The 15,993-nt window shown below is 36.4% G+C and overlaps 1 protein-coding gene across 1 annotated transcript; it reads right to left on the minus strand.

Moving 5' to 3' along the window:
• Positions 1-3,231: 3,231 nt before the first annotated feature.
• Positions 3,232-13,239, minus strand: LOC110440085 (uncharacterized). Its single transcript, XM_087271541.1, has 9 exons — positions 13,086-13,239; positions 12,374-12,970; positions 9,979-10,106; positions 9,344-9,450; positions 9,119-9,236; positions 4,388-5,000; positions 3,917-4,044; positions 3,591-3,697; positions 3,232-3,490 (listed from the first exon to the last, which is right to left on the minus strand). Exons 1-9 carry the CDS (start codon positions 13,237-13,239, stop codon positions 3,355-3,357), a joined length of 2,088 nt encoding a protein of 695 aa, XP_087127667.1. The 3' UTR covers positions 3,232-3,354.
• Between the last annotated feature and the right edge of the window lie 2,754 nt (positions 13,240-15,993).

A 15,993-nucleotide genomic window follows, 5' to 3' on the forward strand; every position in this document is an offset into this window, starting at 1 on the left:
ATGTCATTAGCATGGTGACCCAAAATACATTTTGGTTAAAATAGCTTATTTCTTCAGATACGATAATTCTTCAAAACATTGGGATATGTCAGCAAAATAAATAACTTTTTTAGTGGTTTTTACATATTTTAAAAGAAAAAATCTTACATATTGTACCTTTAATATTTGTTGCCCATACTTATGCTCAGTTTAAACCTCAGCATATTATCTTGTCCACCTCTACACGCCTAAATGCATTGAGTTGAACAGAGTTGTACATAATTGTGATTAATGAGCGCTTAGCTAGTTTATGAAAGGATAACTACATTTCGCATTATTCTCACAGTTACACACCTAATGTACTTCCTTGGCTCCATATTCTGCTGCTAAAAGCTTGCTGCCATGTCAGGGAAGTGTAAACGGAAAAAGAAATATTAACAAGTTTATATTCACATTTTGATCTATGAAAATCACGATTTCTGAACTTGTAAACAAAACCGTCTCCGGAGGACTTGTACGCAGCATGTCATCACACCATGAGTGGTTAAAAATTTAAAGGTGGACACCATGGGTCCGTGCTTACACAACATAAATGCAAGGGTCTCACAGAGTGTGGTAAATGCAAACAGAAAATCAAGAAATTATCCAGCAGCTCGGGACCAGCAGATTCAGGGAAAGATGTGTTAATGTGTGCATGTGTGCGTGTTGTGTTGATCCCTGTTAAATGCTACTTATCATTCAAGCCTCACCTACCCTGAAAGCTTGGCAATGCTTGAAAACAGTGTGAGGTGAATTATTAAATATCAAGTTTTCACCATCAAGGACAAAAATGTTGGCCTTGAGAATATGGAGAGAAAGTTACTGACATAAAGACCTCTTCAGATACTTCAACCCTCTGCAGTGCAGTTCAGTTTGACGAGCCTTTTTTATCCATCTTTTTATCCATCCATGCATAGCTGTGATTTTTCCACAATTCCTCTAACTACAGTACATAAAACCAGTACATACATATAGCTTTTGCATGAAAAGAAATGCAAAAAAATATTCTTGATAAGAGTTTTAGAAAAATCTTATCAAAATTTGTACTAATGTTCAATAAACTGTAGTATTCCATTAATTTATATACATATATAGTAATATTTAAACATTGACTTTGCAGTCTAGACTGGAAAAATATAGAGTATAAAATACAAAATTTACCGGTAAATATTTAAAGTGCTGGTACATGAAGTGATGACACCAAACATGGAGTTAAATAGACAGTTTACCCCAAAATGAACATGTTGGGCCCTATCTTACAGCTGGCGCAACAAGTCGCGAGACATTTGTTGCTATTTTCAGACCAGCGCAACCCTAATTTTCACATTTTGCACTACGTTGTTTCAATAGCAAATCCATTTGCACCACTTTTTGGACTCATAGGTTTTCTGGTCCATAAAGGAGGTGTGTTAAGGCACATTGTTGGTGCGTTGCTATTGCAATTAACCATATTGACATTTATGTCAATCAGAAAAACACCACAAACAATGTAACGTACAAAAGAGTAAATGTTTATTTAATTTAAGAACAGGGGCAAATTAAATGCGGGTACCGGGGCTAGAGATTTAGATGTCAAAGGCTACACACAATTATCAAGCTCATTCCTTTACACACATTGAGTTTAACACATTACTACAACAATGTTTCGAATAGCACCCAACACAATCCACACTGCACACAAAATTAAGGTGCATCCCCTGTAATCAAATGTCCCTCTCACTCACCTCACTAATCATCTTTCACACACATAGCAGCAAACTTAACATACAACAGGCATAAACACAAATAAAGGTTTAAAAAGACTCCCCTCCACAGCCTTTGAGACTCAGCCAAGGAGAGAAGCACCAGCGTCATCACACAGAGCAGGAAAGAGCGCACTTCCACAATCACACAGACCCGCTATATGATTCATTTGTCCGCAGTCATCGATGCCGACGGCGAGGGCTATGCATCCACACGTAGGCTGCACCAAAGCATTCTGTGTGCACTTGACGCAGAAGTATAAATCAGACAGTGGTCAACTAAACATTAATTATCCCTAACTCGACTATCTCACGTATGAAGCCCTGTCTGACTAGCTATCTTCATCTCCGGAGGGCATATTGCCCCAGAGAGACAGAACAGTTTACCCAAAATGAACATTTCTTCACCATTTATTATACTAAAGTGGTTCTAAACTTGGCCTAGGAACTATGGCTCACAAGTTTACTGTTTAACCCAAAGAATGACCAGTCTGTCAGATGAAGAACAGCCTAAGTCAGAGATTTAAATCAATAAATGAAGTTTACTGAAGATAGTTTGCAGTTTCATCAGCAGAAGCCAGCTTCAACACTCGCAATGAGTTCCTATAGGCCAAGTTTAGAACCACTTCAGTATTATAAATGGTGAAGAAATGTTCATTTTGGGTAAACTGTTCCTTTAAGAAATATAATGTCATCAGTAAAACACTACTCCAACACATGATCTTTTACTTCAATATTGCTTTTGGCAAACATCTAAATGACTGAATATAAAACAAATCACAGTATCCTTCATTCTTTTATACAAAAGTTACTTCTGCAACATGTGCTAACACAACAAAGGCAATGGCTTAAAAAGGTATGATGTGCCATAATACCTACGACAGTTACAAAATAAAAGGATGGGAACATAATAAATGAATTAAACTTAAAGCAGACAGAGCAACATAGAGTAGGGTGAAGCTACAAGCCCAGAGACCTAACTGCACTCTCAGACCTGTTGGGTCAGGTAAAGCGGCAGGTTCGGAGACCTAACTGCAGAGAGAGTCCTTGCAGCAGCCTGCAGCTTGATGATGTACTGGACCAGGTCCTCTACGTAATGGATGATCCCCTACGCTTCCCCCTACCCTAAACCCAACAGTCAGAGTAGCATGGGCGTTCCCTCAGTGGGCGATACAATGTCCACTATTTAGTGGAGCTGGTTTAGAACATCTTCATGGTTACACACTGCATCTTGCAACTGCACGCTCAGACCAGCACTTTCTAGCAAGTAGCAACATTGGACACGTCACCCTAATGCTATCCCTAGCTATAGGTCTGGAAGTGCTGGTCTGAGCATGCAGTCAGGTCTCCGGGCAGGCAGCTTCATAGTGTTGGCAACATCAGATGAAGCCATTCAACTCAGAACAAAAATATGAAAAATTTATTACAAATAAAGAGCATTATACTGCAAATTTGTCCATTCTTATTCAACAAGATGTGTTTAACTTCTACTGTGTTAAGACCAATCTTACATACAGTATTTGTGAAACGTATGTATCATATTGAACTTAACAGAAAAAAACCCTTCATGTCTGTTTATAATTTACAGACAAATTTAATGACATTTTAAAGAGCTCTTCTCACAGATCCATTGAAAAGAATAATGACACTTATAATCAGGCCATTCTGATGAACGAGACACAGCACAGATCTCTCCTCCAGCTTCGTTGGGTTCTCCATGACTCCAGAGCCTGCTCAACAGATTGGCATTAGAGAGGTTCAGTGCTGCTGTTTTATATGATACTGACTGAGAGAATAATTTAATATATAATAATCTGATTAGTTTCTCACCCAGTGGTCATGTTGGTGCCATCGATCCACGTCCAACTCCTATTTTTACCACTGCCAGTCAGACCAATCCAGACAGCAATACGACCAGACAATTTATTAAGAATATCCTAAGATGATGCAATAATTTGCATTGTAGTCTGATAATGCCACATTTGTATAATCATTTTAAAAACACAAACACACAAATAGCTGAGTGTAGATGTGACATTTATTATTTCTCCATTGATGTGAATTTCTTTTTTTTATCCACTGAAGCTAAAGCTATACCACTAGACCAATTCTCACTGAAATCTTGAAAACATACAAACACAGTATACTTCACTCACTTGTTCTTCACTGTTGTTTACAATAATCAGATCCGCTCCTCTGTCTGAACTGTATCTTCTGCTCTCTGACCAGCTCTTCTCTTCAGAGGAAATGAAGTAAAAACTGGACTGATAGTAAAACCATCCATCTGTAAACACAACATTCAACTTTTCACTGAACATCACAACTTATTTAACAGATTGTACTCAAAGATGGTAAAGTTGTTGTTAGCCACTAAGGAATTTTGTGTTTAAGATATCTAATAAACATTTAAACTATGATTGGGCTGTAAGACTTCACATGCCATTCATTGTGTATTTGATGACTAGTCTCGTTTTGGGCTATTGCTTCTATTAGATTTTCACAGACAGCCCAAATTGAGCCTAGTTTTAGCCAAGACATCCATGTTTACATGTCTATTAGACATCTATTAGACTTCTTTTAAACATGGCTGGAAATGTTTGTATATTTGTGTAGTCATTTATATTTACCCTTATTTTTCTCCTGTAGCTGGTCTCTCTCTTTTGTGAGATTGGTAATGTTGGTCAGTATCTTGTTTCTTTCTTCTGTGAGGTTGGTAATCTTGTTAAGCATCTTGCTTTTCTCTTCTGTGAGGTTGGTAATCTTGTTAAGTATCTTGCTTTTCTCTTCTGTGAGGTTGGTAATCTTGTTAAGCATCTTGTTTTTCTCTTCTGTGAGGTTGGTAATGTTGTTAAGCATCTTGCTTTTCTCTTCTGTGAGGTTGGTAATCTTGTTAAGTATCTTGCTTTTCTCTTCTGTGAGGTTGGTAATCTTGTTAAGTATCTTGCTTTTCTCTTCTGTGAGGTTGGTAATCTTGTTAAGTATCTTGTTTTTCTCTTCTGTGAGGTTGGTAATCTTGTTAAGTATCTTGCTTTTCTCTTCTGTGAGGTTGGTAATGTTGGTCAGAAACTGGCTCATCTCTTGTGTGTTGTTTGTTTTGTTTGAATAGATGTAGAAGCAAAACAGTACTATGGCAATCATTTGAAAAACACACAACAGCCCTAAACACACTGTAGCTCTGGAGCTTCTGATCCTCTTTGAATCACTTCCTAAAGAACACAGACATGTGGTTAAATGGCCGAATGATCAAACTGTTATGTTGTGGTATCAAAGAAATGACAGTGATTACCTGTTTGCTGAAGTGGTTGTGGTTTGTTCGTCCTAAAGCCCTGATAATTTACACAATCTACACTCTCATAGATATCCACCATCATCTCCACTCGCTCTGTTCCCTGCGACCCAATGCTGATCACATCATCATAAATATTATCAGACATGTCTGCTCTTTAACAGTCCAACACTATTATTCTTTGACAAATATGTAGTTCAGCTCTGCTCTTTATTATCGCCTGTGCTTAAAGTAAGTAATCACAACGGATATAAGACTAAACCAGTCAAATTGAGAAATCATGTGACATTAAGCTATTAAAAGTGGTCTAGACTATAAGCTATTTCTGAGAAACTGCTGTTGATATTTTGGAAATGATTAGACACAACCTTTAGCCTAAATGCAAACAAACAGACTCTGTGGGGGAACATTGCAGAATATTTACAAGCAAGATTCAGGTGTCTATCACAATCAAGCTCCAAACAATAACACTCAAAACTATATTAAATGTATGGTGGCACAGTGGCTCAGTGGTTAACATTATTACCTCACAGCATGAAGGTCACTGGTTCGAGTCCTGGAATTTCTGTATGGAGTTTGCATGTTGGGCCATAAGTGAATTGTATAAACTAAATTGGCTGTAGTGTATTAGTGTGTGTGAATGTGAGAGTGTATGGGTGGTTCCCAGTAATGGGTTGCAGATGCAAGGGCATCTGCTGTGTAAAACATATGCCAGAATAGTTGGTGGTTTATTCCACTGTGGCAACTTCTGATAAATTAAAGATTAAGCTGAAGAAATGTGAATGAATGACAGAGCGTCGGTCATAACAGATCCATCTTTGCAACTCTTAAGAAGCAAAATGATTGGTCTGTTCAGGAAACTGAATACATTTCTAACATAATCGCTTTGGTCATCTAAACTTCTTTTTAGATGTAACTGTAATTTAATACTTAGCACAGGTGAGTTTAAGAAATCAGACGTTCTGAACAATAGGCTACTGTAGGTATGGGTACATATAGAAAATGTGTCAGTGACCATTTAGCTGTTTTATGCTAGGCTAAAAGTTAACAGTTGCTTGGATTGTTGAAATATTTCTGACAAAGCAGTGACAGATTGAGTGAATGTGATACAAATGTAAAAAAAGGGCATTGTACTAAAGGAATGAAAGGGAATGAAGTGTACACTGATGCTTTTCAGAAGTGATAAACCACACAGCACTGGCTGAAGTAAATGCTGAAGTGTCAGTTTCTGCTCAAAGAGAGGCTGAATAGATATAGATACTGAAACAATGTGGGACTAAATTGAGAATGATCTTTCACTTAATAATAACAACAGACATGAAGTTCAGAAAGTGTCTTTATATTCTTACCAGTAAAACAGACAAAGACCACCTGTAAAATATTCAAATATTTTGATCTTTGACAGGGGCAATTTTAGGGGTTCAGCTCCTTATAAGGTAAATAAATAAATAAATAAATAAATAAAAATAAACAATCAAACATTTATTTATTTGTTTGTTTGGTAGGGTTGTATACTAGTATTCCACTGTATTACATAGACAGGCACAACCATTTGAGTTCTGAGTAAGCCAAAGAAGCTCAACCCACCAGTTCACTGCAATAAAAAACACTTTCTGTATTCAAGTGCATTTTTGTTTGTAATGATACAAAGTCAAATGGATCCAAGTGCAACTGAAAATTTATTAACAATAAATAGTTCAACAGCAATGCTAACAGTGTGCGATAGAGAGATCATGAAAATGTGTAATGAACTGACAATGATGACTTTGCTTTCCTATCAGCTGGAACTGCTGATTAGTTTAACTGATCATGTGATGTAAACAAAACACACAAAATATTTTTCTCAAAATAATATTTTTACTTTAAACCAGCAATTTTTCATGTAATGTGACCATATGGAGTAGTATAAACACAAAGAGCTCTCTTTAATGATCTAGGCGCAAAGTCTAAAGTGCAGGTTGCAAAAGCATTAAGTGTGTGTCCACTTTTGCTACTTTAAGAATGGAAAAATACGCTCTGCGCCACGGCCCATGGTTTAACAGTGTTGTGCTTATTCTCTAGATGCGTTATGGGTATGTTTTGAGAATAAACCAATCAGGGTCTCAAATCGCATTCTCTATAAAAGTCCGTTGCGTTGTGCCATGGCACATTTGCAATTTACATGGCTGACTTTGTAAGTGGAAAAACTGAGCGCTTCACTAGCGAGAAAACAGTTAAACACACCATCTGCAGCGCGAGGATAAAGAACAAGCCTCCTCCAATTGGCCTTTACCTTCAGTTTCTCTATTTTATGGATAAGGAAACACATTGTGCGCACTCAAATGAAGACATCCATTAGCTTACACAGTAATTAATTTTATTTAAGTGCAAAAAATTTTTTTTAAATTATTAATTAATTTAGCTCTAATTTCCAGCCAATGAATAATTGAGCAATAAAAATGAAGCGTGGTAAAAAAAAAAAAAAAGAATTATATCCAAACACTCATGCTATGCCCCATATTGTCCAAAACCTGACAGGTGGACAACTCTAAGCTTGTTTTTATTAAAACAAATATAAATATGCATATAATAAATACTACTACTAGTAATAATTGAACATTAAACAAAAGCAAGTTGTCATGAATAAACTGAAAAAAAGCACCCCGACATAAAGGCATGGAGGCAGTGGCTTTTATATTTACGTAGAAAACGGTGCACAACTAACATACTCTGCGCAGGACTTCAGACCTGCTTTCAGCTGGTCTATTGCACTCTAGACCGGAACACCCATGAGTCCACAAAGTGGCGCAAATTGATTTGCTATTTAAACAACGTGGTGGAAAATAGGGAAATTAAGGTTGCGCTAGTTTGAAAATAGCAACACGTCAGGGCAAACAAGTCTTGCCCCTTATTGCGCCCGGTCTATGATAGGGCCCAATAAGTCTAATTTTTAACATTTTCTGACATTAAAATAGGATCCAAATCCCATCGTAATCTGCGTAGGACTGCAGTTTTCCTCACCTACCAAATTGATTGACAGCCACATATTAACACATCTCCATAGTAGCGCGTATACACGAGTCCACAAAACAGGATTTGCAAAGAACTAAATTAAAAGATCTGTTCCACCTCTCTGTGATCAGCTGCACCTCTGCTTAAACAACTTAAAAACATTTTTATAACTTTAAAACGTTCAAAGCAGAGCATGTTTGTAATAAAGAAAAGACATAGAAAAAATGTGCAAGAAAAAAAAATGTGTGTGTGAGTACTGTGAACTTTGTCATGGCACTTGTGTTTGCATCAGTGAATGGCAAAGTTTGAATAAACTCCACCACAAATACATCAAATAAACATACTTGCTATATTTGACTCATGAACTCATAAAATTAATCCTGGATCTGCTTAATTTATGTCTGTCTCTGTGCTGTTTTGACTTGACACAGTAGAAGCTGACCCACAGATGGGAACAGTGGGCGGGGTGAACCAGCTCATTTGCATTAAAGGCACAGGCTACAAACACAGCTACACATATTCTGGAAAATATAATAAATGCTCTGATGGGTGTTTTGAGCTGAAAATTTACAGACACATTCTGGAGACACGAAAGACGTATCTTACATTTTATAAAGAGGCTAAAGTAGAAGTATCTGATTAAGAAAAGCTAGTCTATAGTGATGAATGTTTATGGGATGAACTAGCTTCAATAGTAATTTTATTATTGCTACATCTAGTTATTATATATAGCTGATACAAATATGTATAATCATAACTAGTTATGATTGATGATTCATTTTTGCCTATGAGCTAAATTTGTCAGGGGATGCAGTAAGTGTGTGTGTGTGCTGGTTTTTTTGCTGGTGATGATGTTAATTGGCTGTTTAATAGTCCTGTGTAAAGTATTTGGTGCTGCTAAATGAGGGTGAAGCTTGGTGATTCCATCACAATTAATAAAACAGATCTAATTGTCATTGTGTAAATAAAAATGTTTTGAATATAATGTTAATAAGACACATTGTGTGTCTGAATATTAAGAGAAGAAAGGTGGTAATTTACAGCATGAACAAAAATACAACTTAATGACTTTTTAAAATGCTATTTTCTCACAGATCCACTGAAAGTTAGCATCACATGGATAATCGGCCCATCCTGAAGAATGAGATACAGCACAGTTCTCTTCTCTTTGTCCATTGGGTTCAAAGCGTCCCCAAAACCTGAAACTACAGATCAGCATTAAATGTTCATTTCTGATTTCTGTGTGATATTATTCTGACTGGGAGAATTATTTAGTAGAAGAATAATAATCTCAGCAATTTTTCACCTAGTGGTCATGTTGGTGCCATCAACCCATTTCCAACTGCCCTCTTTAGCGCTGTCAGTCAGACCAATCCAGACCAAAGCACCACCAGATGTTTTCTTAACAAAATCCTAAAATGTTTACAAAATGACATTTTAATCTGCCATTATTTAGCTGCCACCACACAGACTTTATTTATTGTATATAAAAGTATATGAAGCTCCTGATAATTATCTAAATTTCATCTGCTCTTTTCATCACTGTCAGTCAGACCAATCAAGACTGTAACACCACCTGATATTTTATTTTGAAATAATATTAAGAAGAAGAACCAATTTTATGACATTGGCTTTGTGTAGCACCCCCACTGTCCAGTTGCAGTACTGCAGTAAAACTCTATGTGATACAAATAATGAGACGGTCAAAGATGAATTGTTCTTCAAAGTCGAGCTGTTCAAGGTTAAACATGACTAACTGCTGTATACAGGGTGTACAGTAACACTTGTAATTCCATGCGAAGCAAAGAAAATAACAACAGTCAAATTTAGTAAGATTAATAGGTGATTTTCTACACAAACACACACACACGCACACACACACACACACACACACACACACACACACACACACACACACACACACACACACACTTCACTCACTTGTTCCTCTCTGTTGTTTATAATGGTCAGATCTGCTTTTCTGTCGGTACAGTATCTTCTGCTCTCAGACCAGCTCTTCTCCTCAGAGGAAATGAAGTAAAAACTGGACTGATAGTAAAACCATCCATCTGTAAACACAACAATTTTAGCATTTGGTTCCCTTCAATCTTAACGGTAACACTTTACAATAACAGAACTACCAACATAAATATTGATGTGTTAATTCCTAAACTAAACATGACTTTATTATAAACTGATGTATAAATGTAAAAGTATGTGCTAATCGTAAACTAACTTTAACTACAACATGAGTCAAAAAGCTACCTTAATCACATGTTAGTACACGCTTGTTTGTTAATTAATGTAGCCTATTAATTACCACATTAGTTTATTTTTAATTTAACCATCATGTTAATGAATGTAATGATATCATGACTTTACTTGGAGGGACATAATTTCTTAACTACTCATGAACTCTTTATGCACGTTCATCTAGTGCGTTTACACTGAATAACAATAGAAAAGTGTTAAGTCGATATCAACAGTTTAAACACAGGAGTTCAAGAGTATTTAAGGATGAGTTGATGACGATGTGCCCCTTCAAGTAAAGTCACGACACAATTACACATTAGCAGCTCATGAGTTCATGCTGGTTATATTTATCTTAAACTTCAATGTTAATTAATACATTAAGTAACAGTATGTAGTAACAATTATTAAGGTAGCCATTATTTACTCATGAACTTTTGTGACTCAGGTTGCAGTTAAAGTTAGTTCATGATACTCATCATTAATGTATAATAAAATAATGGTTAGTTTACAAATTAATACATCATTATCAGTGGTGTAAAGTAACTACAAATACTGAAGTTACTGTAATTTAGCAGTTTTTCTCAGAAATTGTAATTTATTAAGTAGTTTTAAAAATGTGTGCTTATACTTTTCCTTCAGTACATTTTTAGTGCAGTATCTGTACTTTTACTCCACTACTTTTCTTCAACCTGCAGTCACTACTTTATTTTTTCTTGTTTATGGAAATTAGAAAAGTCAATCCTGTAATTCTTGTCCAATCTAATCACGTATAGAAAGTAAATTGCATCATAATGAACTACTTCAAGACATGTGCACTTTACATTGCAGCAAACTGTTTGGAAGCATTAAGTGTCCAAGAAGATGTTCAAAATCTTTACACGCATTGACCCAGAGACTCTATAGATCAGGGATGTCCAAACACAGGCTGATTCTCAATTCAAAGATTGCAGAGAACGGACTTGCGTTCTTGTGGAGACCGGTCTTGCCAGGTGTCCTCGGAAGAACAAACTCAGGAGACAACGAGGGCAGAGAATGCATCCTTTGAGAAATGGGATGCTGCGTTCTTCCTGATGGTCACATGACCTTCACGTGTTTTAAAAGGTAAATTATTTAAACATTACAGCATTTATACGATTTATTGTTTTCCCCCTTTTCAAAATATATACTTTGCATAAAAACATTATCATAATACTCTGCACAATATAAATAAAACTGATTTCATTTCATGTTCATGGTAATGTTTACTTTCACCGTTTCATTTAGGGAAACTCCTGAGGTAAATAAGTTCAATCTCTGAACTTTAATAATAAAACTAGATAAAACGCTGCGCTTCCCACCTCCAGTCACAATGACATCTGGGATTTCAACGTCCAACCTAAAACCAACCAAATATCATTGTCTAATGATGTTATAGCTTGACGTTGTGTCAACGTTACCACTGTAACATCTATCAGAGGTTGAATTTTAGTTGCCATAACTGATGAAAAAATGACAGTATTTGAAGTCAATAGGATTTTGGTTTAAGATGTTGGCTTGACATTGGATTTTGGTCACTTTCTAACAACCTAAAATCAACCAAATATCAACGTCATTTGATGTCATTATTGGACATCAAAACAATGTTGTCCCTAGACGCTGGCTAGAAATTGAATTTTGGTTACCTGACATCACAACCTAAATCTAACCTTATATTAACGTTTTGTGACATTGTGTGCCTGCTGGGCAATAACTAAATGCACTACAGAATGTTACGTTTACACAAATCCACAAATTACATGTAAATGCATCAACTTTTAACAGCATAATACTCACTGCTTACTGCTCATGAGTACTTTTAAAAGGGCTACTTTTTACTCAAACTTTGATTAATATTTACAACAGGTTCTTTTACTCTAATCACACTACATTTTTAGGCAAGTAATGGTACTTTTACTTAAGTATGCTTTTTCAGTACTCTTTCCACCACTGATCATTATTCATGTACTGTTATTATATTGTTACCATTTTAACATATTTATGCTAACAGTTTGTAACCAAATCAAATATATTTGATGTGTTTAATATGTGATTAGTTCATAATTACCCTGTTCATAAAGAAACTTCAGGTAATTTTTCTCCTGCTGTAACTGATCTTTTTGTTTCATTAAAGAATCCTTCTCAGATGATAATCTCTTCTCTAACTGATCTTTCTCTGAACTGAAATCTTTGACCCTAGTTAGTAGCAGGTCTCTCTCTTCTGTTATATTGACAATGTTAGATAGTAGCTGATCTCTCTCTTCTGTAATATTGACCATGTTAGTTAGTAGCTGATCTCTTTCTTCTGTTATATTGACCATGTTAGTTAGTAGCTGATCTCTTTCTTCTGTTATATTGACAATGTTAGTTAGTAGCTGATCTCTCTCTTCTGTTATATTGACAATGTTAGTTAGTAGCTGATCTCTCTCTTCTGTTATATTGGCAATGTTAGTTAGTAGCTGGTCTCTCTCTTCCAAGAGGCTGGTTATGTTGATTATTAGCTGGTCTTTCTCTTCTGTGAGAATAGTAGTACTCGTCTCTCGTGTGTAGTTTGTGTAGATGTAGACACTCAGCACTATGACTGCAGTCAGCAGAAGGAAACACAGCAGCACCAAACACACTGGAGTTGGTCTGGGACTTGTCTTTAATGAACCACTCCCTGATAAAAATCAACATGATATGTCTTAACATGCAACTGCAAACTTTGCCATTTTTATTTGAATTAATGCTCTAGATAAACTAAATACTAAATGATTAAATTCCTGAATGAATATGATTACCTGTTTGTTTAAGTGGTTGTTGTGTGTTTGTCCTGAAGTCCTGATCACTGATAACGTCTGCACTTTCATAAATATCCACCATCATCTCCACATGCTCGCTGTCCCTTCCCCCAGACTCGATGCCGAACACATCTTCATAAACATTATTAGACATTTCTACTCTTTTACAGGCTTATAACCTTAAACTGCAAATACTGAATATTCTTTGTGTGCCTTTAGGTTATGCACCTTTAGCACCAACAGTGGAACAGAGGAAATGAGAGTCTAAATGTGTCAAATTTAAGTCATGTGACATCTCATCTTTAGATGCTTTAATAAATGGGCCAAAGGACACATTTTTACTTCCTGAACAAATGCAAGACCCGAAGCTGAGCTCTGATCACCTTGTGGGAAATAGTCTTGTATATTTTAGTCCTCAATAGTCAGACACTATAAGATCTCAAAGAAACTTCTGTGTTTCAGAAGTGTCAGAATACACCGTAAAAAATGCAAAGCTACACACAATTCAAATTGATTAAGTTAACTAAACACTTTTAACAAATTTATGTGGATTGAACATTATAAAGAATGAAGTTGTCCCGATGAAATCTCAAGAATTGTGTTCTTTCAGTTTAAATAAGTAGTTTGAACAAGTAAAAAAATATATTTTTGAGTGTATGGTAATGATACAAAGTCAAATGGATCCAAGTGCAAGTGTAAATGTATTAACAATTTAGAGTTCGACAGCAATGCTAACAGTGTGCGATAGCAGCATGGAGAATATAGAATCAGTCATGGAATCAGGAATTAAAACAAGAATTATTTTTCCATGTAATGTGACCACATAGTGTTATATAAACACAAAGGGCTCTCAATCAAGATGCAAAGTCTAATGTGCAGGGTGCAAAAGCATGAAGGGCGTGTCCGAATCCACTTTTGCTACTTTAGGGATGAAAAAATCCGCGCTGCAACGTGGCGCGTGGTCTAACAAGGTTGTGCTTATTCTCTTAATGAGTTATGGTTGTGTTTTAGAATAAACCAAGCAGAGTTTCATCTCACATTCCCTTTATAAGTTGTGTCCTGCCATAAAACATTTGCTATTTACATGGCAGACTTTGTAAGTGGAAAAACTGAATGCTTTACGAGCGAAAAACAGTTAAACAGAGCATCTGCAGCACAACCAACGGCACGGCCTTTACTTTATCTTTCACTTTGTCTCTTTTGTGGATAAGGAAAGGTGTTGTACGCACTCCACTGAAGACATTTATTAACTTACATACTGTAATTAATTTTAAGTGCAAAGATTTGTTTTAAAACTGTTTCTAAATCCAGTTCTAATTTCCAGCAAATGAATAAGTGAAGTTTCTCAAACTAATTTCAAGAGGAGCACGTAATAGGATTGACTACAGCTGATCCCTATCACTAATTACTAACTAGCCAATCGGATCACTCTAAATTCAATATAAATATCCAGCCCTTCACTATGACGGCAAATCAATGCCAATATTAATCGAGCGCAGCGGTGATGTTTGCGCGCGAGGAGAAGTGAACCGTGAGCAGATTACAGGTCTACACGCGAGAAAAGTACAGCTCGCGAGCGCATAGGGGATCTTCACGCGCGCGCTCAACTGATCCAGCGCGAGAAAACAAGTCCCGCGCGCGCACATCATCATCTGTGCGCACGATGGACGCTCTCGCGAGCGAGGTCATGCCTACAGCGCGCGCGCGCGATCAGTTCTCTCCGCTCGCTCGCTGGTTCTTCTCTCTGCTCGCGCGAAACAGATTTGATTTTTGTCAGTCCTGGGGCGGGACTTGGTGTACTTGTTATCTCTAACGCTATTGGCTACTCTGCCTTTCCGGAAGTTAGCCGGGATTGGACGGGCATGCACTAAATTCCAGGGGTTTCATTACCACGACGTAAAATGGGCGTGGCTCGGTCGGTGTTTGGGAAACGCCCCCTTAAAAAAAAACAATACTGAGAGGTCACCGATCATGCGCAGTACAGGTTCTTTTTTAGCGCGGTCATTTCAAACAGGATGATTATGGATAAAGAACCTACCGCGGTGGATAACGAGGGAAAAAAACAATCATACAGGTTATTTTTTTGTTTTTATAATCTTATATTTTAAAGATTTCATTAGCAAAACCGGCTGACCTCGTTTTACTCAGTTTTTCTGTCTCTGGGCTTTTGTACTTCCATTTTAAACTAAATAATAATGGTTGTGGTAAGATTAACCGTGTTTTTGTAGTTTAAAATATGGTATTCAGTCATGTTTAAACAAATAAATACCACAATTTCTGTAATAAATCGTGGTTAATTTTTCTTTCTCGATCTTAGTTAATTAACATAACTCATATTTATTTTCTATTTTTATTTAAAGTCATCATACACAAAACAACTGGGATCAGGACAGGTATCTGATGTTAACTAATATAAAAGTGATCATACATAAAACCCCTGAGATCAGGACAGGTATCTGATGTTAACTAATATAAAAGTGATCATACATGAAACCCCTGAGATCAGGACAGGTATCTGATGTTAACTAATATAAAAGTGATCATACATGAAACCCCTGAGATCAGGACAGGTATCTGATGTTACTGTATATAATATAAAAGTGATCATACATGAAACCCCTGAGATCAGGACAGGTATCTGATGTTAATATATATAAAAGTGATCATACATGAAACCCCTGGGATCAGGACAGGTATCTGATGTTAACTAATATAAAAGTGATCATACATGAATCCCCTGGGATCAGGACAGGTATTTGATGTTAATATATATAAAAGTGATCATACATGAAACCCCTGAGATCAGGACAGGTATCTGATGTTACTGTATATAATATAAAAGTGATCATACATGAAACCCCTGGGATCAGGACAGGTATCTGATGTTAATGTATATAAAAGTGATCAT

The sequence above is a fragment of the Danio rerio genome, chromosome 10 (assembly GCF_052040795.2).
Source record: "Danio rerio strain M-AB ecotype USA chromosome 10, GRCz13ab, whole genome shotgun sequence".
Taxonomy (NCBI): domain Eukaryota; kingdom Metazoa; phylum Chordata; class Actinopteri; order Cypriniformes; family Danionidae; genus Danio; species Danio rerio.

What these genes read in the sequence shown, in the direction of transcription:
- LOC110440085 (XM_087271541.1), bottom strand. Translation starts at nt 13,239, where the DNA reads ATGTCTAATAATGTTTATGAAGATGTGTTCGGCATCGAGTCTGGGGGA. An exon ending in GGCACCAACATGACCACTAG is followed by an intron (nt 9,237 to 9,343) that starts GTGAAAAATTGC and finishes CTGTAGTTTCAG; the next exon opens with GTTTTGGGGACGCTTTGAAC. An exon ending in GCTACAGGAGAAAAATAAGG is followed by an intron (nt 4,045 to 4,387) that starts GTAAATATAAAT and finishes TTGTGTTTACAG; the next exon opens with ATGGATGGTTTTACTATCAG.